This window comes from Callithrix jacchus, chromosome 16 (genome assembly GCF_049354715.1).
Source record: "Callithrix jacchus isolate 240 chromosome 16, calJac240_pri, whole genome shotgun sequence".
NCBI classification, from domain to species: Eukaryota; Metazoa; Chordata; class Mammalia; order Primates; family Cebidae; genus Callithrix; species Callithrix jacchus.
In genome coordinates this window covers 53,859,871-53,883,071 of record NC_133517.1, presented here as the reverse complement: position 1 = coordinate 53,883,071, position 23,201 = coordinate 53,859,871, and the positions used below count along the sequence as shown (strand labels likewise).

Below are 23,201 nucleotides of genomic sequence, written 5' to 3'. Positions count from 1 at the left end.
GTGAGGCCCTCACTTCAAAGACCCCGGCCCCGGGGAGCCCAGCTGTTGACCCCAGGCTCAAAGTCCTAGGCTGACCCCTGACCCTCGCCCCGGAAGTCGGGGTGACGCGGAAGTTCCGGCTCGGTAGCTAGGAAACGAGCCAGCCCGACGCCAGGGGCGGAGCTCTGGCCTCCTGGCCAAGTTGGGGAGGCAGGTAAGGCAGGTGAGTACGCTGCGGCGGCGCCGAGCGCCGGGTGGGGCCGGGTCTGGGAGCCCCGAGAGCGCAGGGGATCCCTTCACCACACACCGGTCTCCTTCCGCACTGGCGCCCAGACGTAGAGGGGACGACCCCACCCACACAGAGGACCCCCAGGCCCCGGCTCCCCCACACACACTGATGCCCACAGCACCTGGGGTGCCCTATTGTTCTTCCTCATCCCCGTACACCGACGCCCACCCGTGTAGGGGACACTGCACACACTGACCCCCTGCACAGACGAACCCCAAATGACCTGTCCCTCATCCTTCATGTACACCGACCCCCCATGCACACGCGGGCCTGGAATGACCCGTTCCTCATGTACACCAACCGCACAAGCACAGAAGAATCCTCAGGAAGGCAGAACCCACAAGCACACTCAGTCTTGCACACCAGTCACCCAGGAACACGCTGACGTCTGCGCACGTGGAGAACCCCACCTGCAATTGGGATCCCTCAGACACTGACCCAGGGGATCAGGCAAACAGGGGATGCCATATTCACACTGACTCTGAGAGCACAGGGGACCTCTCTCACACATATGGAACCCTGGGTGTACACACGGGGACCCTACAAAAACCAAGTCCCACACAGACAAGGGACCCAGCGTGCACATCAAGCCCCACATGCCAGGTGCCCCTCCCCCGCCATGTACACAGCAACCCCCACACATCACCCCAAGCTGCCCCTGGTGCTCCAGTCCCCCCAGGTTCCCCTCAGGCCCTCGCTTAGGGCCCCTCCCGACACTTAGGCCCCACCCTGCACTGGGTCATTGTCCAAACCACCACACCTGGCCCCTGCCACTCCCACCCCAAGAACTGGCCCTCCTGAACCTTTCTGCGGTCATCAGTCACCTTCCTCTTTGTCTCTCTTACCATGTGATCCTATTTTGCTTTCAGGGTCACTCCCATTTCATTTGTTCCTTCCCCAAACACTGATACCCCACTGGTGCCATCACGTGGGAAACGGGTGAGGGGGTCAGACCGGTGCCCAGGCAATTGTGCTGTAGCAGGTGAGGGTTGTGGGGCACTGGCGAGGACCCCAACAGGCTGGGGCAGGCAGGAGGAGCCTCCCAGGGATGAACTTGGGGGTCAGCTGTGTGGACCAGGGAGAGGGGTGATGCTCCAGGGCCTCACAATAGCGTCTGCCAAGGCTGGGACCAGAGAGGGTCTGAGAGTGTGGATGGGTCAGTGCTTTGTGTGGCTGGGGAGCAGGCTTGGGAATTGACTGGGTTCCCAGGGCAGTGGAGAGGCATGGAGGTTTCAGCAGAGGGGGCTGCGCTCATGCTTGTGGTGAGAACCCAGCAGCTTGGAGCAGGGAGGTGAGTGCTGGACTCCAGATCCTGGGCCCAGCAGGGGGATGGGCTGAGCCCGGGGTGGAGGGCGGGCAAGCCGGGACTGGGGGACTGGAGGATGGGCTGTGGCCAAGTGCTCTTGCTAGGCATCTTGGCTCAAGCTACTGGGCACACACCTGGGGAAGGCAGGCAGGTAGGACATCAGCTGGGAAGCCTCAGGGGACCCCATGTTCTTGCTGTCATCCACTCAGGCCCACGTGGTGTGCGCTGCTCCCCACTGCCCCTGCCCTCAGCCACTCGACTCAGGCCCTCTTGGTGTGCCCTGCTCCCCACCGCCCCTGCCCTCTGTCACTCTGAGCACTCCTCTTGGTCCTTCTCACTCCCCAGGAGAATGCACAGTAAGAAGAGGGGACCAAAAGCTGCAGCTGAAAAGTGGCAGACGCCCCACCCTGGGCCCAAGTCGGGAGCCGTTGCTGGTAAGTGCACCCTCTGATCTCTAGGGCACTGTCACCCAGACACTGGCTTGCGAGACCCTCTATGTAGCCACAGAGGGACACCCCGTCTGAGAAGAGCCCTCCTTCCAGGAGTGGTTTTCAGGTGATCTCAGAGTTGGGATTGGGTGTGACTGACTGAGGGTTCAGAGCCCTTTCATTCATCTCCAACCCTGAGCCTGAATCTTTTACCCCTGGAGTTGGGGTGGGGCCTGGGGACAGCACTCGAAGAAGCCCTGCTTTGGAACACATAGAGGTGGGAAGGGGGCAGGAGCGAGTGGGAGGGGCTTAGGTGGCCACAAATGGGTTTTGAAAGAGGAGGGCTTGAGTCTAAGTTGGGGATTCTCTGTCTAAGTATGTGGTCCGCTCTGACTGCTCCATCGGGGGTGTCCTGTGCTGCCCTCTGCCTGCTGCTTTGCTCCCAGGCCACCTTCTCCATAGTCACTTCCAGGTTGGACGGTGACAACTCACCTGGGTTGAGTTTTCCAGTGGGTCAGGAAGGAGACTGCCCCCACTGCGCCCCACTGGCCCCACCTTCACGTTGCCACTCCCTTGCCCTGACTCCCATTTATTCTCTGTGCTGGCTGTGAACACATTCCAGGCTGCAGATCTGGGGTCCTTCAGCACACAGGCCTGCACTGGGGTCTGTGCTTGCTAAGAGAGCACCCACCCTTCTCCCCAGACTGCCCCTCTGCTTAGAATGGGCCTGGCCCAACACCCCTGCATGCCAGAGAGCTCCCAGATTCATAGGAACAGGTGGGGTGATGGCGACCGCTCCTCCATGCCACTCTAGGGTTAGAGTCTAGCTCCCCAAAATAGCCCCAGCCGCGTCTGAGGCGGACAGCCCTCCTGGAATGAGGATAATGGGCCCAGGCGCCGCGTGCTGCTTCCGCAGTCTCTAGCCCTGAGTGCACTCCAATAAACAGGGGGCAGGGCAGGCGGACCAGCAAGCCAGCCGGGAAACTGGGTTGTGGGGGCGGGGGGCTGCTTTCAGTTCTGCTACCTGCTGAGTCTGTGCACACCCAGGCCCTCACCCTGCCCTGCAGCCCATACACTGCCCTGGACAGTTCCGGCCCAGCCTGCCTGGGTCTGCTGTGGGGACACCTCTGTCCCTGAACAAGTGTCTGCCCTCAATGCCTGTTTCCACCAAGCACTGGGCAGCCTGGACAGGCTGGCTGTCCCTTGGTTATGCAGTGCCCTGTGCGGCAGGTACCCACTTCACCTGGCAGATGTGAAGATGGGCCCACAGATGCCCACATCCAGCCTGGCATCCCGGCCCTCCGCAGGCATCTCTAGGTTGCTGGAGTGGCCGCCATACCAACCCAATAGTCCAGGGCCCTTCCCTGCCACCCGCTCCAGGCCTTACCTGGCCTTGGGTCTGCAGTGCTTCAGGCCCCTCACTCCGGAGCTGCTCCAGGGCCACAGCCAGCTGCAGCCCCTCCACGTGTGCCCAGGCCTGCTCCTCCTGCAGCTGCTGCAGCCACAGCTGCTCCTCCTGCAGCTGCTGCAGCCACAGCTGCTCCTCCTGCCACAGCTGCATCTGCAGCTGGACCTGCCGCCACCGGTCCTCCAGCAGCAGCTGCTCCTGGGCCAGGCACAGCTGGACCTCATGGAGCCTCAGCAGTTCAGGGCCCAGGGTCGGCATGGGGTCCCCCGCTCCACAGCCCTCCATGTGCCCAGCAAGGACCAGCACCAGCTCAGACCCTGGATCAGTGGCCTGCACTGGCCTCGAGGCTGCCTGTGGCTGCTCTGGCCTAGCCACCCTGGGGTGTCCCTGAGGAACTCGCTCGATGCTGGTCACGTGCCCTGTAGGGGCCACCCCCGCTTCACCCTCAGGGCCCCCTGGGGTCGGGGGCGGGGGCTGGACCTCAGGGCCCTGCTGGCCAGCTGCCGGCTGGGCCCTGCCTGCCCTCCTGGCCCGGGGTTTGCGAACTCGACCTCGTTTCCCAGACATGGCCCTGGATCCAGCGCCTCCTTCACCAGGTGTCTGCTCCCCAGGGGCCGTGGCTCATCGACCTCGGCCTCAGTCAGGCCAGCTCAGAGGGTGTCCCGGGAGGCCACGGTGGATGTGCGTTCCCACACCAGGCTCGGCCCCCTGTTCCAGGCCCTGCCCCCTGGCTGGTGCCCGAGGCACCACGGCTCGGGACTCTGGCTCTGCCTGTGGGCCTCACTGGCCACACTTGGCGGGGCCTGGCCACACCAGGGAGTTTATAGGGACTCCAGCTCAGTGGCTTGCCCAGGCTGAGGCTGACTGACGCGCTGACACGGCAGGCACGGGGCTTTACAGGCCACAGTCCCTGCTGGTGAGACTGGGAAGGAGGCTGAGAAGCTGGAGGAGGCAGCACAGCAGCTAGAGCGCTGGCTGCGCACAGCGACGGGCGTGCCTGGTCCTGCCCTGGGCGGCACCAATGCCCCCCGCCCCCACCCCACCCCAGCTCCCCTGGTCTCAAATCTGGTCGGGGGAAACCCAAACTGCAGTCCACAGAGCCAGGAGCTGCATCCTGGCCGCACTGATCCTCAGGGCCCAGACCCTCACTGGCAACAGACAACCTGAGCTCCGCTGGCCACGGGAACCCACAGCCCCAGCCCACCCTGAGCACTCTGGAGGGCTCCAGGGCAGTTAGCACACTCACAGGAGCCCCGCTGGGGTTTGAGCTTGCCCATGGCGTTCGGTGGAGACAAAGGACCCAGGGACCTGGTGGGAGCTGGGGCAGGACTCGGGCCACAGTGCTGTGGCTAGTGGGAGAGACCCACAGAGCAGTCTGTGAACTGATGTGGTGCCGAAAGAAAAGATCGGGCAGCAATGGAGGTGGGGCGGGGGCTCTTGGTGCCATCCCGGCTCAGAGCTGGCTGTCTTGCCCACTGAAGAACCTGGGCCAGAGCTGCCTTTGGGTCTCAGGCCCAGGGGTGGGAGTGCAGGGCTAGTTCAAAATGCTAGCATCCCCTGGGCTTCCTGTTGGGAGGGTGGGCTCCAGGTGGCCTCCTCCCTAGCGTTTCCCCAGCCTGGGGCTGCTGACTCACACCCACGCCCAGGGCCCCATCCCAGCCGGCTCAGCCACACTGGCCAGACTGGTTTGCCTGGCCCAACCCTGCCTGGAGCATACCCGCTCCTGTCTAACCCCAGAAGCTCAGGAGCAGAGACAGCCATCCGCCAGGGGAGTACTGAATTGAACACAGAGACAGGAAGGGCCTGGGGGAGGGAAGTGGCACAAGGTGGGGGACAGCATCAGGAGTGGGGTAGGGGCAGCAGGCAGCACTGCCAGCCCACAGAGTCCTCCAACCAGAGGTGCAGCCTGCCCACCCTGGGCCCACAAGAGCCCAGGCCTGTTCCTGCTGGCTGGCCCTGGCCTGTGCCTCCTTGAGCCTCTCCCGACCCCACTGTGCAGTGGAGTGGGTGGTGGGGGAGGAGCCCGTGCTCCTTAAGGTTGTCCTTGGGCAGAGACCCGGGTGGGGCCTCCCTATCGGCCAGGACCCACGGCCCTTTTGGTGCCCAATGAGTGCCTCTCGAGGCTGAGAGGTGGGGGCCCTCATACCCCAAGCTCACTAACAGTCCTTTTTCTCTAGGGAAGCCCGGGGAGAACCATCCACCACAGAGGAAAGCAGACAAGCAGGTGAGGCAGCCTGAGCCTGCTGAGAGCCCTGAGGCCCCCACAGGTGAGAGCCGACACTCTGGGGGTGGGCGGGTGGGCCAGCTGGCAGCAGGGGGCTGCCCTGGGCTGGGACACACTCGGTGTGGGGCTGCGCTTGCGTGACATGTGCAGGTGTGTGCACGTGTGGGTGAGTGCTCCGCACAGGCCTGCGGCACGCACGAGCACCCTGACGGGCCCGTCTCCTTCCCAGGTTGCTGCGTTTTGCCTGCCCCTTGCGTGCCTGGTGGCAGGGTGGCAGGAAACGGGGCCTCGAGCCGCCTTCTCAGGCTCTGCAGCTCTCAGCCTGTGCTGCTCCCCACCAGGGTCGACTCCTCAAACCCTCCCCAGCCCAGAACCACCCTGAGGCTCAGCAGCGCCTCCCAGCGCAAACTTGTCGCCAGTACCCGCATCCGCCAACTCCCTCACTGCCCATTCTGTCCTGGCTGCTGCCGACCTCCTGCTTCCACGCTAGTGCTGGGCACGCCTCACCCTGGTCCTGCCTGCTCCCCACTGGGCGCCTCTCCACGGAGCCTATGCAGCCTCATGGCCCATATCAGGTCTGACCATGGTGCATCCCTGCTGGGCATGGGCCATGCTGGCTGCAGCTTCCAGATGCAGGTGGGCACCACCAGTTAGCATGCCTCCAGCCGCCCAGTCCCCGGCACCACCCATCACCTGATCGCCTGTGTACCCCCCCCCACCCTGCTCCAGGTGCTGGGATAAAGCCTGACCCTGTCCTGAGGACGGAAGTAGTGACCGTTGTTTGATGAGACTTTGCAGCGTGCGGGAGCATGCGTGGAAAGGCCCGGTGGGATGTGAGTGGTGGAGTGGGTCCAGTAGCTGGGATTTGGACTTGGCAAGAGGCAGCACTGAGAGGAGGCAGGGAGCACAGGCAAGGCCAGGCCCCAGGAAGATCTGCCACTGAAGGCCAGCACCGAGGCTCTGCCTGGACGGTCTCCAGTTGGTCCTGTGTCTTGCTGTTGCTTTCTCCTGGTGGGAAACCAAGAGGCAGCTCTCCTGCTCTTGGTGTCAGGGAAAGGCGGGGGTGCCCCAGATTTGCTTTCTGTAGTTGGAGGTGGACTCCTAGCCTTCCTCCAGGACAGTCTAGCATCACTGCCTTGGTGTCTTGGGGGCCTTGGCTGCTGCAGGATGTGGGGCAGACAGGAGCAGGGGGCCCCATGACCCCTGCCATGGTGCCTCTTTTTGCTACAAAGTGGGTTTCCAGCTCGGAAGCAAGGCTGCCAGGGGTGCTGGGACCACATAGGTGGGGTTGGCAGGCAGGATTCTACGCATCTGCTAGGAACGTCTGTTTTAGCTAGAATAGACAGTGTTTTCTTCGGAGCAGCAGGGGTGGAGTGAAACTGCTCTGTCTCCAGGTGGGAGGCTCAGGGCTGGGCACTTAGTGTTGAGGACGTGCCAGGCTCCAGCCTGCAGCCGGGGATGCCCGGCTCACGGGCCCTTGTAGGAGTCCATGCTGCTGACTCAGCGCTTTCTGTGCTGTGGGGACACCTGGTCGCCATCACATGGACACGCTATTTTTGCACTCAGAGTCTATTCTCGGAAGTCCATCCAGACAGAGCACGCCTTCCCAGCCTCCTCCTCTTGGCCTGCAGCCCTGCTGTCTCCACACGTCCACGTGGGTGGCCCTGCTCTAGATCCATGTTGGAAAAGGAGCTCCTGGTGGTGTAGCCACCGTTCCTGTCCCCGTGCCACTCTGCCCTGGGCCTGCTGGCTGCCATCCATGATGCAGTCATGATGTCACCTGCCTGTCTGCACCCCTGACTCTCCCTAGGGGCGGCCCCACAAGGTGCAGAGCCTTCCCTTGAGCTTGGCATTCCCTGCTCCTCACAGGCCCATCCCCCAGCCTTCCCCAGCTGTCCCCATCACTGCCGTCCTGAGCTTGTCTACTTCAAACCCTGGAGAGCCAGCCCAGCCCTCACCGGTGTCTGGAGTCAGTGATACACAGAGCTCGAGCGACTCTTCCCATCCACAGGAAGTGGGTGACTAGGTGCCCCCAGGGGGGCTGTCCCTCGCTGCTGCCCCCCAGGACCTCCCTGCATGGGACTATAGCATGGCTGTGCTGGCTATAGCCTCCGTGCAGGAGAGGTCAGGCCGGAGTTGGTGCCAGCGTGTGGGAACCCTTTCCCGCCTTTCCTCCACATCGACGCCCTCCCCAGGATGGGGGAGATTGCGATGTGGTCACTTGGGCCCCAGGACTCACCTGTGCCATCTGGGCCAGGCCCTGCACCCACTGTTTCCATACGTAGTAGATGGCTGCTGGGCTGCCTAAGGCTGTGACTGCAGACCTGGGAAACCTGCCTGGAAGGTAGTGTGCGGGAAGCTGCTTTCTCAAGGAAGAACAGCCTCCACCAGGAAGGTGTGGCTGAGCCCCAGGCTCAACCTGAAGTCTCCTTCCCTCTGGCTCTCCGCTTCTGCCTCCCTCTTCCACTGTTTTTGGTTTGGGAGTTTCTTTCTTTCTTTCTTTCTTTTTTTTTTTTTTTTAAGAAATGGGGTCAGCTGTCTGACCCAGGCTGGAATCCAGCTGCTATTCCCAGTCGTAACCCCAGCTTACTGCAGCCTCCAACTCCTGAGCTCAAGCGATCCTCCCGCCTCAGCCTGGGCAGCTGGGACTGCAGGTGTGTGCTCCCATGTCAGCGAGCCTCTTTCAGTATGACTGTGTAGGTTTTTCTCCCTCTGTTTTTCATCTTTGCAATTTTTCTTCTCAAGGACTTGGGCTGTTCGACTGGAGTTGTTCAGTCTGGAGTTTGCTGAGATGGAAAACCTTGAGAATGCATGTTGCTTAGCATTTAGACATGCGTCCCGCCTCATCTGCTCAGCGGAATCTCGAATGCACTTGGAAATGCAGTCTTGGGTGTGTTCTTGAGGCTGAACTTTTGTAGATGTGGCAGGACATTTAGCACCTGGCCACGAAGCCTGCAGCAGAAGTGAGTGAAAAAAACATCTACCTTGTAGTGTATATTTTAAAAAATAACTTTGTTGTGTGAATAGTTATGCTTTCATTTACAGACAAATGAGATCAGAAACGCTACTTTTATATACTGCGGTTTTTAGTTCCTGAATGCCTTTTGGATTCACTTTTAATAGATTTTAGTTCCTTTTTGAAAATTATCAATATTTGTGTCCATTTCATTCATATTTTCCTTAATATAGTTACGTTACCTATTTAAAGCTCTTTTCTGCTAAATTTAACATTGGGGCCACCTGTTCATCTGCTGCCATTAGCCAGCTTTTTTCTCTGAGACAGCAACTTGCTATGTTGCCCAGGCTGGTCTCGAGACCCGAGGCTCACCTGACCCCCCTGCCTTGGCCCCTTGGGGAGCTGGGATTATAGGCGTGAGCTACCATGCCCGGCGCCTCTTCCACTTTTTTTTTTCTGAGATAGAGTCTTGCTTCCATCACCCGGTCTGGAGTGCAGTGGCACAATCTTATCTCACTGCAACCTCTGCCTCCCAGGTTCAAGCAATTCTCCTGCTTCAGCCTCCCGAGTAGCTGGGGTTACAGGCACGTGCCACCACGCCAGCCTAATTTTTGTACTTCTAGTGGAGACGTACACCATGTTGTCCAGGCTGGTCTCGAACTCCTGACCTCGTGATCCACCCGCCTTGGCCTCCCAAAGTTCTGGGATTACAGGCGTGAGCCACCGCGCCCGGCCACCTCTTCCACTTTTACAGATCCTCGCGATCGCATTGGATCTCCTGGGTAATCTGGGACGGCCTTCCTGGTTTAAGGTCAGCCAGTTAGCAACCTTAACTCATTCATCTGCAGCCTCCCTTCCATTCTTGCTTCATCGCCTCGAGTATTCACCGGTTCCAGGGAGCAGAAGGTAGACATCTTTGGGGGACATTATTCTGCCCACCAGAAAGCCTAGGAGCACCCACAGCCCTGAGGCGAAGGAGGGCAGGAGTGCCACTGTGTGCTGGTGGAGGTGAGCTGCTTTTGCCCCTCCTGAGTGAGGACATTGAGAAGAAAGAGTTTGCCGAAATGCCGGCCACACACCAAGTGCAGAGGCTGTAGTGCTCTGCTGCAGTGCAGACCTCTCCCGGCGTGGCAGCTCTCACTGGCCCTGCTGCCCATTGGAGTTTACTGCCGTCCGTCACCCACTGTCATTATTAGCTTGTTTTTGCAAAGGCCAGACAGGTGAACCTAATGGAGATGTGTTGGGAACACCACATCTGCTTCCCTGGTGTCTGATGCTGTGCTAACCTCCGCAATTTCTCCAGCAAAGCCACTCCTTCCATCAGGCGCACTGTCTTGGTGGAGGGAGGAAGTTCCTAGGCCCCTACGTGGTTCTTTTCTGCTGGAACGGCCCTTATTCCTCCGGCCAAGGAGCCAGTGTGAGCATTCTGCTGGCAGCTAAGAATGTGTATCCCAATAAACAGGGCAGATCTGCAGACCCGTTAGAGATGGACGTGGGCTTCTCCCAGAGTCCTGGTGTCCCTGGTCCCCCTGTGCACTATTTTCCCCAGTCCTCGAAAAGCCTCTCTCTCTCCCTCACCAGTGACACTTCACCCTGGTAAATGGCCACAGACTCCTTCAGGGACACAGTGGGAGCATAACTGGTGGGAGCAGTGGGAGAGCCGTATGCCCAGGGGCTTCCAGCTTCCTCTTCGGTTTGACAGCTGTGAGTCTGAATTTGAGTTAAACATGGAAACTGGGTGAGGGACCGTGGCGGCTGCTGTCCAGGTGGCAGAGCCTGACGTGTCTCTGATCATAATTACTGGGTCAGCAGCACCCTGCTCACCGCCCACCCCTTCCCCAGGCCCGGGCCTCCTGAGCTCCCCCCTAGCTTTCTGCCTGCCACGGTACCCACCTTGACTGTGACAGTAAATGCTGCCGGGTAACCTCTTCTCTTCAAGAATCCCACATCCAAGTTGATATTAGGGCAGTCAGTTCTAGGACTCTTTTCCCCAGTATCAGGCCGAGCTCACAGCGGGCAGTCAACACAGAGCTCCTGAAAGATGTCAGTAGTCCACTCATTTGTCCATTTCTTCCTTATCAAGATGGAGTCCTGCTCTGTTGCCCATGCCGCAGTGCAATGGCATGATCTCAGCTCACTGCACCCACCACCTCCCAGGTTCAAGCAATACTCCTGTAGAGAACTGACTAGAGTAGTGGAGATGGGGTTTCACCATGTTGCCCAGGTTGGTCTCAAACTCCTGACCTCAGGTGATCCACCTCGGCCTCCCAAAATGCTGGGATTACAGGCATGAGCCAGCATGTCCAGCCTCATTCATGCGTTTCTTGTTGCTGTTGTTTGAGACAGGGTATTGCTCTGTCACCCAGGATGGAATGCAGTGGTGTGATCACAGCTCACCACTGCAGCCTCAACCTCTTGGGCTCAAGCAATCCTCCCACCTCAGCCTTCCGAGTAGCTGGGACTATGGACATGCACCACCATGCCCAGCTAAGGTTTTTCTTTCATAGAGATGGGGGTCTCACTACATTGCTCAGGCTAGTCTTGAACTCCTGGCTTCAAGCAGTCCTCCCACTGTGGCCTCCCAAAGTGCTGGGATTACAGGCTCGAGCCACCATGCCTAGCCCTTGGTGGAATCTTTAGAGTTTTTTATGAATACATATAAAATCATGTCACTGTCAAACAGAGATCATTTTACTGCCTCCTTTCCAATTTGGATGCCTCAGATTTCTTTTTGTTGAACACTGCTCTGGCTGGCATAGGGGGGACATCCCATAAGTGCTGGGGCAGGAGCCGGAAGCTTCAGCCTGTTTCCATGTAAATAATGAAGAAAGTAACTAGAAATATAGCCGTAGTTATCAGCTATTCATAGGTGATCTTAGTCATTCGTAGGTGATCTTAGTCAATTCCTTTACTAATGCCTCTCAGGGCAGAAGTGTGAACTGGGGTGACATTGTGAAATGAATGACACTAAGGCAGGCTGCTCTAAACCCTCTGTGACACCCGCATAAGGGCTCCTGGAGGGCGCCTCGGCCGTGCAGCAGCGCCAGCGCTGGGAAAGCCCCGCTGTTTAGCCAGCTAGGGGAGGAGATGTCCAAGATGGCCGAGACGTCTCCTTCCTGGGGAAGTTAGGAGAAAACTCCGCCTCTCCACGCTCTTGTGATGGGCCTGACGCGTCAGGGGGCCGCAGACCTCCGGGCGCTCAACTGTCCCTGTGTGAGGCTGTGCCTCAGCGGTCACGTTCCAATCTGCACCTGGCTCCTTTTTCCTTAGAAGAGATAACCAGTGACAGCCATATAAATCCTAATGCCTTCTTCTTTCCTAACACATGGAAAAGTGCTGACACATTATGCTCCTTACCCCGTCTCGGCTACCTGAAAGTCTTGGGTCCCTACCAATGTGACACTTGATGTACTTGACCCTATCACGGACCACCAATGCCATGCCCTACCTGCCCTGCCCCCTGCTTTGCACTCAATAAAAGAGCGTCCAGGCGCTCCGGCCACTGCCAGACTGGGCTTTGGTTGGCAACGGACCCCGGGCCCAAACTGTCTTTTCTCTGTCTCTGTGTCTTGTGTCTTTTATTTCTACAGTTTCTCATCTCCACACCAGCAGAGGGGGACTCACAGGACCCCGTGGGGCTGGATTCTGCAGGCTGGGACTCCCAGCACTATGCTGAATAGAGTGGCCTTAGATGAAAAGCCTTCAGCCTGTTACCATTGAGAATGACGTTTGCTGAGGGTTTTTCTTAAATGCTCTATATCAGTCCGAATACGTTTCTAACAATTTCTAGTTTGTTGAGTGTTCTTTGTTTTGGTTTGTGGTTTCTCTCTTTTTTGGGACAGGGTCTCTGTCCCCCAGACTGTTGTCCAGTGGTGCAATCCCAGCTCACTGCAGCCTTGACCTCTGGAGCTCAAGCCATCCTCCCATCTCAGCTTCTGAAGTAGCTGGGGCTCCAGGTGCACGCCACCATGCCTGGTGAAACTTTTAACTTTTTTTTTTTTTTGAGACGGAGTTTCGCTCTTGTTTCCCAGGCTGGAGTGCAATGGCGCGATCTCGGCTCACCGCAACCTCCGCCTCCTGGGTTCAGGCAATTCTCCTGCCTCAGCCTCCTGAGTAGCTGGGATTACAGGCACGCGCCACCATGCCCAGCTAATTTTTTGTATGTTTAGTAGAGACGGGGTTTCACCATGTTGACCAGGATGGTCTCGATCTCTTGACCTCGTGATCCACCTGCCTCGGCCTCCCAAAGTGCTGGGATTACAGGCCTGAGCCACCGCGCCCGGCTATAACTTTTAATTTTTTGTAGAGCTGGGATCTCACTATGTTGTTCAGGCTGCTCTTGAACTCCTAGGCACAGGGGATCCCCACACCATGGCTTCCCAAAGTGTTGAGATTACAGGTGTGAGCCACCGTGCCCAGGCTTTGTCTGGAGGTGTTTGATTAATGATTTAATCTCCTTGCTAGTTATACGTCTGTTCAGATTTTCCAGTTCTTCAGGATTTAGCCTGAAGAAGTTGTGTGTTTCTAGGAATTTGTCCACTTCGTCTACGTCATTCAATTTGTTCGCATACAATTGTTCTTACGATATTTTTCATTTCTATAGAATCAGTAGTCATGCTCCCACTGTCATTTCTGGTCTCAGTAAATTCAGTCTTCTCTCTTTTTTTCTTAGTCAATCTAGCTAAAAGTTTGTCAATTTTGTTGATCCTTCCAAAGAACCCACCATTAGTTTCATTTCTTTCCTCTACATTTTGATATTCTCCATTGTGTCTCTCTCTGCTCTGATCTGTATCATTCTCCATTGTGTCTCTCTCTGCTCTGATCTGTATCATTTCCTTGCTAGCTGTGGCTTTAGTGTTCTGTTTATATTTCTTTGAGTTGTAAAGTCGGTTACTGATTTGCGATCTGACATGCTTATTCATGTGAGCGTTCAGAGCTGTACGTTTCCCCTCAGCACTGCTCTTGCTGCTTCTCCTGCCTTTCTTATGTTGTGTTTTGCTTCCATTTGTTTCTAAGTTTTTCCCAATTTCCTTTGTGATTTCTTTTTGATCCATTGAATACTGTTTAAGAATGTAACGCTTTTTAAAAAAGAGTACATTAATTCCACCACTTTGCGTATTTTCCACTTTTACTTCTGTTACTGTTTTCTAACCTCATCCCACTGTGGTCAGAGAAGATACTTTGCCTGGTGTCATTTTAAAAAATCGATTGAGAATTAATCTGTGGCCTAGAATGTGGTGTACCCTTGAAAGTATCCCATGTGCATTGAGAAGAAGGTAAATGCTTTTATTGGGTGGAGCGTATGTCTGTTAGATCTAGTTGGTTGTGTTAAGTTCTTTATTTCTTTTCTTTTCTTTTTTTTTTTTTTTCTGAGACAGAGTCTTATTCTGTCACCAGGCGCCAGGCTGGAGTGCAATGGCCCGATCTTGGCTCACTGCAATCTCCGCCTCCAGGGTTCAAGCAATTCTCCTGCCTCAGCCTCCCAAGTAGCTGGGACTACAGGCACGTGCCACCACACCCAGCTAATTTTTTTTGTATTTTTAGTAGAGATGGGGTTTCACCGTGTTGGCCAGGATGATCTCGATCTCTTGACCTCGTGATCCGCCCGCCTCAGCCTCCCAAAGTGCTGGGATTACGGGCTTGAGCCACCGCACCCGGCCATTTCCTTTTTTTTTTTTTTGAGATAGTATTTTAATTCCTGTCACCCAGGTTGGAGTGCAATGGCACAATCTCGGCTCACTGCAACCTCCACCTCCCAGGCTCAGGTGATTCTCCTGTCTCAGCCTCCCAAGTAGCTGGGACTGCAGGCACATGCTACTGTGCCTGGCTAATTTTTGTATATTTTGTAGAGACAGGGTTTTACCATGTTGCCCAGGCTGGTCTTGAACTCCGACGTTCAAGTGATCCACCCTGGCTTCCCGAAGTGCTGGGACTACAGGCATGAGTCACCATGCCCAGCAACTTCTTTCTTTCTTTACTTCTGCCTGGTTGTTCTGCGCATATTGGGGCAGGTTTTGTCTCCAGCTATTATTGTGAAACTGTCTATTTCTCCCTTCAGTCCTCTGTGTTAGCTTTTGCTTCATACATGTATATTTTTAAAATTTATTTTTATTTTTATTATTTTTGAGACAGAGTCTCATGCTGTTGACCAGGCTGGAGTACAGTGGCATGATATTAGCTCATTGCAACCTCTATCTCCTGGTAGCTGGGATTACAGGAGGCAAAGTTATAGCAATAGACACAGTAATAGCTTTTACACCACACCTGGCTAATTTTTGTATTTTTTATGGAGATGGGGTTTTGCCATGTCAGCCAGGGTGGCCTTGAACTCCTGACCTCAGGTGATATGCCCACCTCATATCCCAGCCTCCCAAAGTGCTGGGAATACAGGTGTGAGCCACCGTCTCTGGGCTGCTTCATATATTTGGATGATCAGATATTAGGTGCATACATATTTATAATTGTTATATATTCTTGCTATATTGAAATTTGTCTCTTGTGAACTTTTTTGATTTAAAGTCTATTTAGTCCGATACTAGGACAGTCATTCCTGCTTTCTTTTGATGCTGTTTGCATGGAATATCTTTTTCTGTTTTTTCATTTTCAATGTTTGTATTTTTTAATCTAAAATGAATCTTTTGTAGCAGCATATACTTGGATCAGGGTGTTTTTTTATCCATCCTACCAGTCTCTGCCTTTTGATTGGAGTGTTTAATCCATTTACATTTAAAGTAATTGCTAATAAGGAGAGGCTGGGCGCCTTGGCTCATGCCTGTAATCCCAGTGCTTTGGGAGGCTGAGCTGAGAGGATGGCTTGAGGCCTGGAGTTGGAGACCAGCCTGGGTCACATAGTGAGACCCTCTCTACAGAAAATTAGCCAGGCATGGTGGCATGTGCCTGTAATGTTAGCTACTTGGAAGGCTGAGATTACGGTAGGATCACTTGAACCCAGGAGTTTGAGGTTACAGTGAGCTATGATCGTACCACTGTACTCCAGCCTCGGTGACAGAGCAAGACACCATATCTAAAACAATTTAAATAAGATAAATCATTACTGACAAGAAAGGACCTACTTCTGTCATTCTGCTATTTGTTTTCTATACGCTGTATAACTTTCTGTCCCTCATTTCCTGAATTACTGTCTTCTTTTGTGTTTAGTTTATTTATTTATTTGAGACAGAGTCTCACTCTGTTGCCAGGCTGGAGTGCAGTGGCGCAATCTTGGTTCACTGCAACCTCTGCCTCTGGGGTTCAGGCAATTCTCCTGCCTCAGCCAAGCAGCTGGGATTACAGGTCCGTGCCACCATGCCCAGCTAATTTTTGTATTTTTAGTAGAGACAGGGTTCCACCATGTTGGCCAGAATGGTCTCGATCTCCTGACCTTGTGATCCACTCACCTTGGCCTCCCAAAGTGCTGGGATTACAGGCGTGAGCCACCGCGCCCGGCCTAGTTTATTTATTTATTTAGTGAAATGCTTGGATTTCTTCCTCAATTCCTTTCGTATATGTTCTATATATTTTTTCTTCGTGGTCACTATGGGGTTTCCATGTAACACCCTAAGGTTCTGACTCATTTGAATTCACACCAGCTTAACTTTCACAACAGAAAAACCTGTCCCTTTACAGCTTCGTCCCAACTCCTTTCAGTTGTTGGTGTCACAAAATTATATCTTTACAATTGTGTACCACAAAACATAAATAATTTTCATAAATGCACTAGCCTCTTAAATTATCTAGGAGAAAAGTGGAGTTACAAACCAAAGTTATAGGAACAATAGCTTTTAAACTAATAATTAAAAAATATGGGCTGGGTGCAGTGGCTCAGGCCTGTAATCCCAGCACTTAGGGAGGCCAAGGCAGATGTATTATCCGAGGTCAGGAGTTCAAGACCAACCTGACCAACATGGTGAAACCCCGTCTCTACTAAAAATACAAAAACTAGCTGGGCATGGTGGCGGGTGCCTGTAATCCCAGCTACTCGGGAGGCTGAAGCAGGAGAATTGCCTGAACCCAGGAGGCGGAGGTTGCGGTGAGCTGAGATCGAGCCACTGCCCTCCAGCCTGGGCCACAGAGCGAGACTCAATCTAAAACACACACACACACAGACACACATCTTTTAAATCCTATAGAAAACAAAACATAGACTTAGAAATCACCCGCGTTTACCTTTATTTCTTCTTACATCTTTGACTTACCATCTAGTGTCCTTCCATTTAAACCTGCAGGACTCCCTTGAGCATTTCTTGCAAGGCAGGTCTAGTGGTAACAAACAAACTCTCTCAGCTTTTGTTTATCTGGGAATGTCTTATTTTCTTCCTCACATGTGAAGAATAGTTTTCTGGATATAGAATTCTTTATTGCCAGTTTTGTTTTTTTTCTTTTAGCTCTTTATTATAATAATTATTATTACTGAAAGGGAGCATTGCTCTGTCACCCAGGCTGGAGTGCAATGGCGTGATCTCGGCTCACTGCAACCTCCGCCTCCCAGGTTCAAGCGATTCTCCTGCCTCAGCCTCCTGAGTAGCTGGGATTACAGGCATCTGCCACCAGGCCCAGCTAATTTTTGTATTTTTAGTAGAGATGGGGTTTCACCACGTTGGCCATGCTGGTTTCAAACTTCTGACTTCAGGTGATCCCCCCACCTCAGCCTCCCAAAGTGCTGGGATTATGGGTGTGAGCCACCACACCCAGCCCTTCTTTTAGCACCTTAAATAGATTGGCCCACTGCCTTCTGGCTTCTGAGTTTCTGATGAAAAATCTGCTGGTCATTTTATTGAGGATCCCTTGTATGTGACAAGTTGCCTTCCTTTTGCTACTTTCAGGATTATCCCTAACTGTATTTCAAAAGTTTGACTATAATGTATCTCAGCGTGGCTCTTTGAGTTCATTTCACTTGGAGTTACTTGAGCTGCTGGATGTTTATATGTCTCTCTTCAAATCTGGGAAGTTTTCAGCCATTACTTCTTCAAACATAGTCATATGCTGCATAACGACATTTGGTCATCGACAGACTGCAGATAGGATAGTGGTCCTCAAATATTGTAATACTGTATTTTTGCTGTACCTTTTTACGTTTAAATGTACGTAGATACACAAATACTTACCATTGTGTTGTAATTGCCTAAGTATTAAATACAGTAATGTGCTGTACATATTTGTAGCCTCAGAGCAATAAGCTACACAGCACATGGTTTAGATGTACAGTAGCTATGCCATGTGGGCTCATGGAAGTGCTGTCGGTGACGTTCACACAACAATGAGATCACATGAGGGTGCATTTCTCAGAACATATTTTTGTTGTTAAGTGATGCCTCACTGTATTCTCTCTGCCCCTTTCTGTTTCTTCTCTTTCTGAGGCACCAAAAATGCATATGTTTGATGTCCCACTGGTCCCTTAGTCTCCGTTCACTTTTTTTTTAATTCGAGACAAGGTTTCACTCTGTCACCCAGGCTGGAGTGCAGTGGCACAATCACAGTTCACTGCAACCTTGACCTCCTGTGCTCAAGCAATCCTCCCTCCTCAGCCTCCCGAGTAGCTGGGAGGCCCGGTGTCCGCCACCACACCTGGCTAATTTTTTTTTCTTGAGATGGAGTCTCACTCTGTCACCCAGGCTGGAGTGCAGTGGTGTGGTCTCAGCTCACTGTAACCTCCACCTCCCATGTTCAAACAATTCTCCTGCCTCAGCCTCCTGAGTAGCTGGGATTACAGGTGTCTGCCACCACACCTGGCTAATTTTTGTATTTTTAGTAGAGACAGGGTTTCACCATGTTGGCCAGGCTGGTCTCGAACTCCTGACCTTGCGATTTACTCTCCTCGACCTTCCAAAGTGATAGGATTACAGGCATGAGCCACTGCGCCTGGTCTGTTTGTTTTTATTTCTTGCAGAGACAGGATTTTGCTGTGTTGCCCAGGCTGGTCTTGAACTCCTGGGATCAAGTGACCCAGTTGCCTCAGCCTCCCAAGATGCTGGGATTACAGGTGTGAGCCACTGCACCTGGCCTTTTGCCTTTTTGTTAATATTTCCATTTTGTTCATACATTATTTTCTTAACTTATTCCATATCTTCCTTTAGCGCTCGAGTTCTTTAAGATAATTGTTATAAAGTCTTTGTCTAGTAGCCATGTCACTGAGATTTTATTTAGGGATGGTTTCTTTTTTTTCTTTTGAGATGGAGTCTCACTTTGTCACCCAGACTGGAGGGCAGTAGTGTGATCTTGGCTCACTGCAACCTCTGCCTCCCGGTTTCAAGTGATTCTCCTGCCTCAGCCTCCAAGCAGCTGGGATAACAGGCGCCGACCACCACACCTGGTTAATTTTTGTATTTTTAGTAGAGACGGGGGTTTCACCATGTTGGCCGGGCTGGTCCCGAACTCCTGACCTCAGGTGGTCCACTTGCCTAGGCCTCCCAAAGTGCTGAAATTATAGGCGTGAGCCACCATACCCCGCTTTTCAAAGATAGTTTCTGTTGATTTATTTTTTGTTTTCCTTTGAATTGGCCATACTTTCCTGTTTCTTTGTATGCCATGTGAATTTTCAATGAAAATTGAACATTTGAGTCTAATAGTGTAACTCTGGAGAGCAGATTCTCCTCCTTCCCAGGGCTTGCTGGGTTTTCTTTTCTTTTCTCGTCTGCTGTTCCAGGTTACCTCTGTTCCAAGGCTGAGCTGGGATGTAAACGTAAGGTCTCCTTGGGACTCTCCTGCGCCTTTCTTTGGCATTTATGGTCACCTTCTAGTTTCCCCAGTACACACAGTTGTTCTGAATGTCCCAGCCTTTCATGTTTGGCTCCTAAGAGGAGAACAAGAGAAAAATGAAGCGGGAAAAAGGTACCAGCTCTTTAAATCCCCGGAAGTCACTTCGGCCAGAGCGGGAGGGGCGAGGACAGTGGCGGCTGCTGCTCCGTCTGTCTGCACCTCATGGTCCATTGCTGTTTAACAAGTGACCACAGACTTCATGACTAGCTCATCAGCTCATGGTTTCTGTGGGTCAGGAGTCCTGGCAGAGCCTAAATGGATCCTCCGCTTGGAACCTGTCCCAAGGCTGACGCTGGGGTCTTCCATCTCAGAGACTGAGTGGGGAAGGAGTCCTGGCAGAGCCTAAATGGATCCTCTGCTTGGAACCTGTCCCAAGGCTAATGCCGGGGTCTTCCATCTCAGAGACTGAGTGGGGAAGGAGTCCTGGCAGAGCCTACATGGATCCTCTGCTTGGAACCTGTCCCAAGGCTGACGCCAGGGTCTTCCATCTCAGAGACTGAGTGGGGAAGGAGGCACTTGCAGACTCACATGGTTGTTGATGAAATTCAGTTTCTGTCTCTTTTTTTGAGATAGAGTTTTGCTCTTGTTGCCCAGGCTGGAGTGCAATGGCCCGATCTCAGCTCACTGCAACCTCCGCCTCCCAGGTTCAAGTGATTCTCCTGCCTCAGCCTCCTGCGTAGCTGTGATTACAGGCGCCTGCCACCAGCCTGGCTAATTTTTTGTATTTATTTTTTTAGTAGAGACAAGGTTTCTCCATGTTGGTCCGGCTGGTCTCAGACTCCCGACCTCCGGTGATCTACCCGCCTCGGCCTCCCAAAGTGCTGGGATTACAGGCGTGAGCCACCATGCCAGGTCTTTTTTTAGACGGAATTTCACTTGTGTTGTCCAGGCTGGAGTGCAATGGCACTGTCTTGGCTCACTGCAACCTCTGCCTTCCAGGTTCAAGTGATTCTCTTGCCTCAGCCTCCCCAGTAGCTGGGATTACAGGCACTGCCACTGCGCCCAGCTAATTTTTTGTAGTTGTAGTGGAAATGGGGTTTCTCCATGTTGGTCAGGTCTTGAACTCCTGACCTCAGGTGATCCACCAGTCTTGGCCTCCCAAAGTGCTGGGATTACAATTAAGAGCCACCGCACCTGGCTGAAATTCCATTTTTTGTGGGTGGTTGGGCTGAGGGCCCCCATGTCTTGCCAGCTGTCAGTCTTGCTACACAAGCCTCTGCCTAGGACATCTTACAACATGGCAGCTGAGCTCATCAAAGCCTGCAGGGGAGCGTCTGCCATCAGGACAAAGGTAGCAGTCTTGCGTAATGCGATTACAGGAATCAGATCCCATTACCTTCGTGATCCTCTTGGTTAGAAGCAAGTCACAGGTCCCACCCACAGTCAAGGGGAAGGAATTGCACAAGGCATGAGTACTAGGAGCAAGGGTACCTGAGGCCATTATAGAGCTTTTCCCCACAGCCCCGCAGGGTCTAGTGGGTGTTCTTTTGTGTGCAGAGATGATAGATCACAGAAAGGAAGACACAAGACGCAGAGATAAGAGAAGAATTCAGCTGGGCCCCGGGGCCCACTGCCACCAAGGCAGAGTCCAGCAGTGGCCCCGAATGCCTGGACGAGCTGATACTTAGTGTTTACAAGGCAAGGGGCAGGGGCAGGAGAGTGACTCATCTGACATGATTGACAGGATCAAGCAAATCACGTGCCTACAGCACAGGGGGCCCTTCCCTTCCAGGTGGCCGCTGCAAGGGAGAGAGGCACATATGTCAGCATCTTTCTACACACTTAGCAGAACGACCAAAGGCTTCCCCTACTCTTACTTCTCACAACTTGTAAGAACGTAAAAGGAGCTCCAGGTGAGAAAGTGGACAAGGATGGTGACCGTCGGAGAGAGCACCACAGAGAGGCTTTTACGCCCCTGGATGTCTGCGGGCTGGCCTGGCTAATGTCCGGCCTTCCTCAGGAGTCGGGCAGAGCAGAGTGTTCTCTGAACTCCCCCAGTGAAAGGGAAACCCCCCTTCACTGCCTGCTAAGTAGCGGGCGCCTTCCCAGGCGCTGGCGCTACCGCAAGGCTCTCGCTCTTACCTCCTGATCACTTCTCACAATGTCCCTTTGGTTCCTAATTATATTTCACCCAATTATGTCTATACTGTAAGACTAAAACGATTCTATGCTATAATACTAAAGCAAAGATCAATCAAGAATATGATTTAGTAAGATTATAGAGTTATGTGATTGTTTCCAAATCTGTTTGGTCTCGTTGCTGTAACTGAGTAATCGGTTGTTTACGACACTGGCACAGACTGTGCCTTCAGCCTCTTGCCGTGGCACCGGGGCACCTTTCCACATCAGTCACTGATTCAAAGCATATACTGCATCCCTTAAGATACAATGATATATTTCCAGGACATAATCACCCAACTGACGCTGCAATGAGGTCTTGAGGCCACTGAACCATTCTGTCAGGCCAGCTGCCTCTTGAGAGCATGTAAGACCACTGCATTCCGTAGGCGTGAAGCTGGCTGGAAAGTACGTTCCTTAGTCAGCAGCAATGTTGTGTATGTTACCATGATGTGGAATAAGTATTTGATTGATTGATTGATTGATTGATTGAGATGGAGTCTTGCTCTGTTGTCCAGCCTGGAGTACAATGGCATGATCTTGTTTCAGTGCAACCTCCGCCTCCCAGGTTCAAGCAATTCTCCCGCCTCAGCCTCCCGAGTCTCTGGGATTACAGGTGTGCACCACCATGCCTCGCTTATTTTTGTATTTTTTAGTAGAGACAAGGTTTCATCAGGTCGGCCAGGCTGGTCTCAAACTCCTGACCTCAAGTGATCTGCCCACCTTGGCCTCCCAAAGTGCTGGGATTATAGGTGTGAGCCACTGTGCCTGGCCAGAATAAATATTTTATAAACTAATGTTGGCACAGGCAAAATCATTGCAGTTAAGAACAAACTCATATCTAGAATATATTCCTTCAGTGAGGACACACAGCGCGCCTTCATGATGGAAACGGTCCAGTGTGGTCAGCCTGCTGGCAGATGGCTGGCTGGCTCCCGGGAAGTGAGGCTGTGCTGGGCGCTCAGCATCCATTTCTGCTGCTGGAAGATTCAGCATTCAGTGGTAGCAGCCTTGTGGGGAGGAAAATCTAGGTTGTAGAGCCCATGCAAAGCCCCATCTCTGCTGCTGCTCATTGGTAAAGCATGCGGGTGGCTGGAGAGTGTGACTGTGCATGGCGCTGTCCTCCCGATGATCCCTCTTGGTACTCCCCCCTCAAAATGCATGACTGGTGGACGTCTGCAAAGGTGCACAACATCTTCACATTCTGCGCTGTCCGCCCACATCCTCTTTTCCAGATGTCCTTCTTACCGATCTTCCAAGCCTGCTCCTTTTGGTATCTAGCCAAGCCATTAACTACCACTAGAAACAAAATCAATATTTTCTTCCGTGGATCTCTTAGTCCAGACGAAGTGGACAACAAAATTCACAGCTCAAAGTGCTTCTCATGGCCAGGCACACTCCTGACTTAAGGCTGGAGCTCAGTACACCACGAGGGGACTATCTGAGGACCAGGGGTGCTTTTCTTTCCTTGTCAGTCAGGTGACCATGAGGAGTTTCCCATGATGCCATTGGTGTGGATCGAGATGGGGGGCGGTGATGGGGCAGCACTCGTGTCACAGGCATCTGAGCTGCCAGGACCTTTGCAAACCCAGTTGTTGTTTTTTTAAGTACAGTAACGTGCTGTAACCCAGTTTCTTATGTTTCATCTTCATCTGATGATGAATTGCTGGTGTTCATGCCCAACCTGATGGCTCAGTGGGTACCATTGGTTCATGATGACTACTCGGGATCCAAGGTG

The 23,201-nt window shown here is 53.3% G+C and overlaps 1 protein-coding gene and 1 long non-coding RNA gene across 4 annotated transcripts in view; both read left to right on the top strand.

The window, feature by feature from the left end:
* The first annotated feature begins 158 nt into the window (after positions 1-158).
* IQANK1 (IQ motif and ankyrin repeat containing 1) overlaps positions 159-23,201 on the top strand; it is a 69,916-nt gene continuing 46,873 nt past the window's right edge. For all 3 annotated transcript variants that reach the window (XM_078352961.1, XM_078352960.1, XM_035276985.3), the window contains exons 1-3: positions 159-202; positions 1,920-2,008; positions 5,588-5,677. In XM_078352961.1, the coding sequence (XP_078209087.1) occupies positions 1,924-2,008; positions 5,588-5,677 (175 nt within the window). In that variant the 5' untranslated portion in view covers positions 159-202; positions 1,920-1,923. The remainder of the gene's footprint in view (positions 203-1,919; positions 2,009-5,587; positions 5,678-23,201) is intronic.
* LOC144579744 (uncharacterized) lies at positions 6,345-7,642 on the top strand. The gene is made up of 3 exons (XR_013527981.1): positions 6,345-6,467; positions 7,201-7,288; positions 7,504-7,642. It is a non-coding gene; the product is annotated as an uncharacterized LOC144579744 (long non-coding RNA).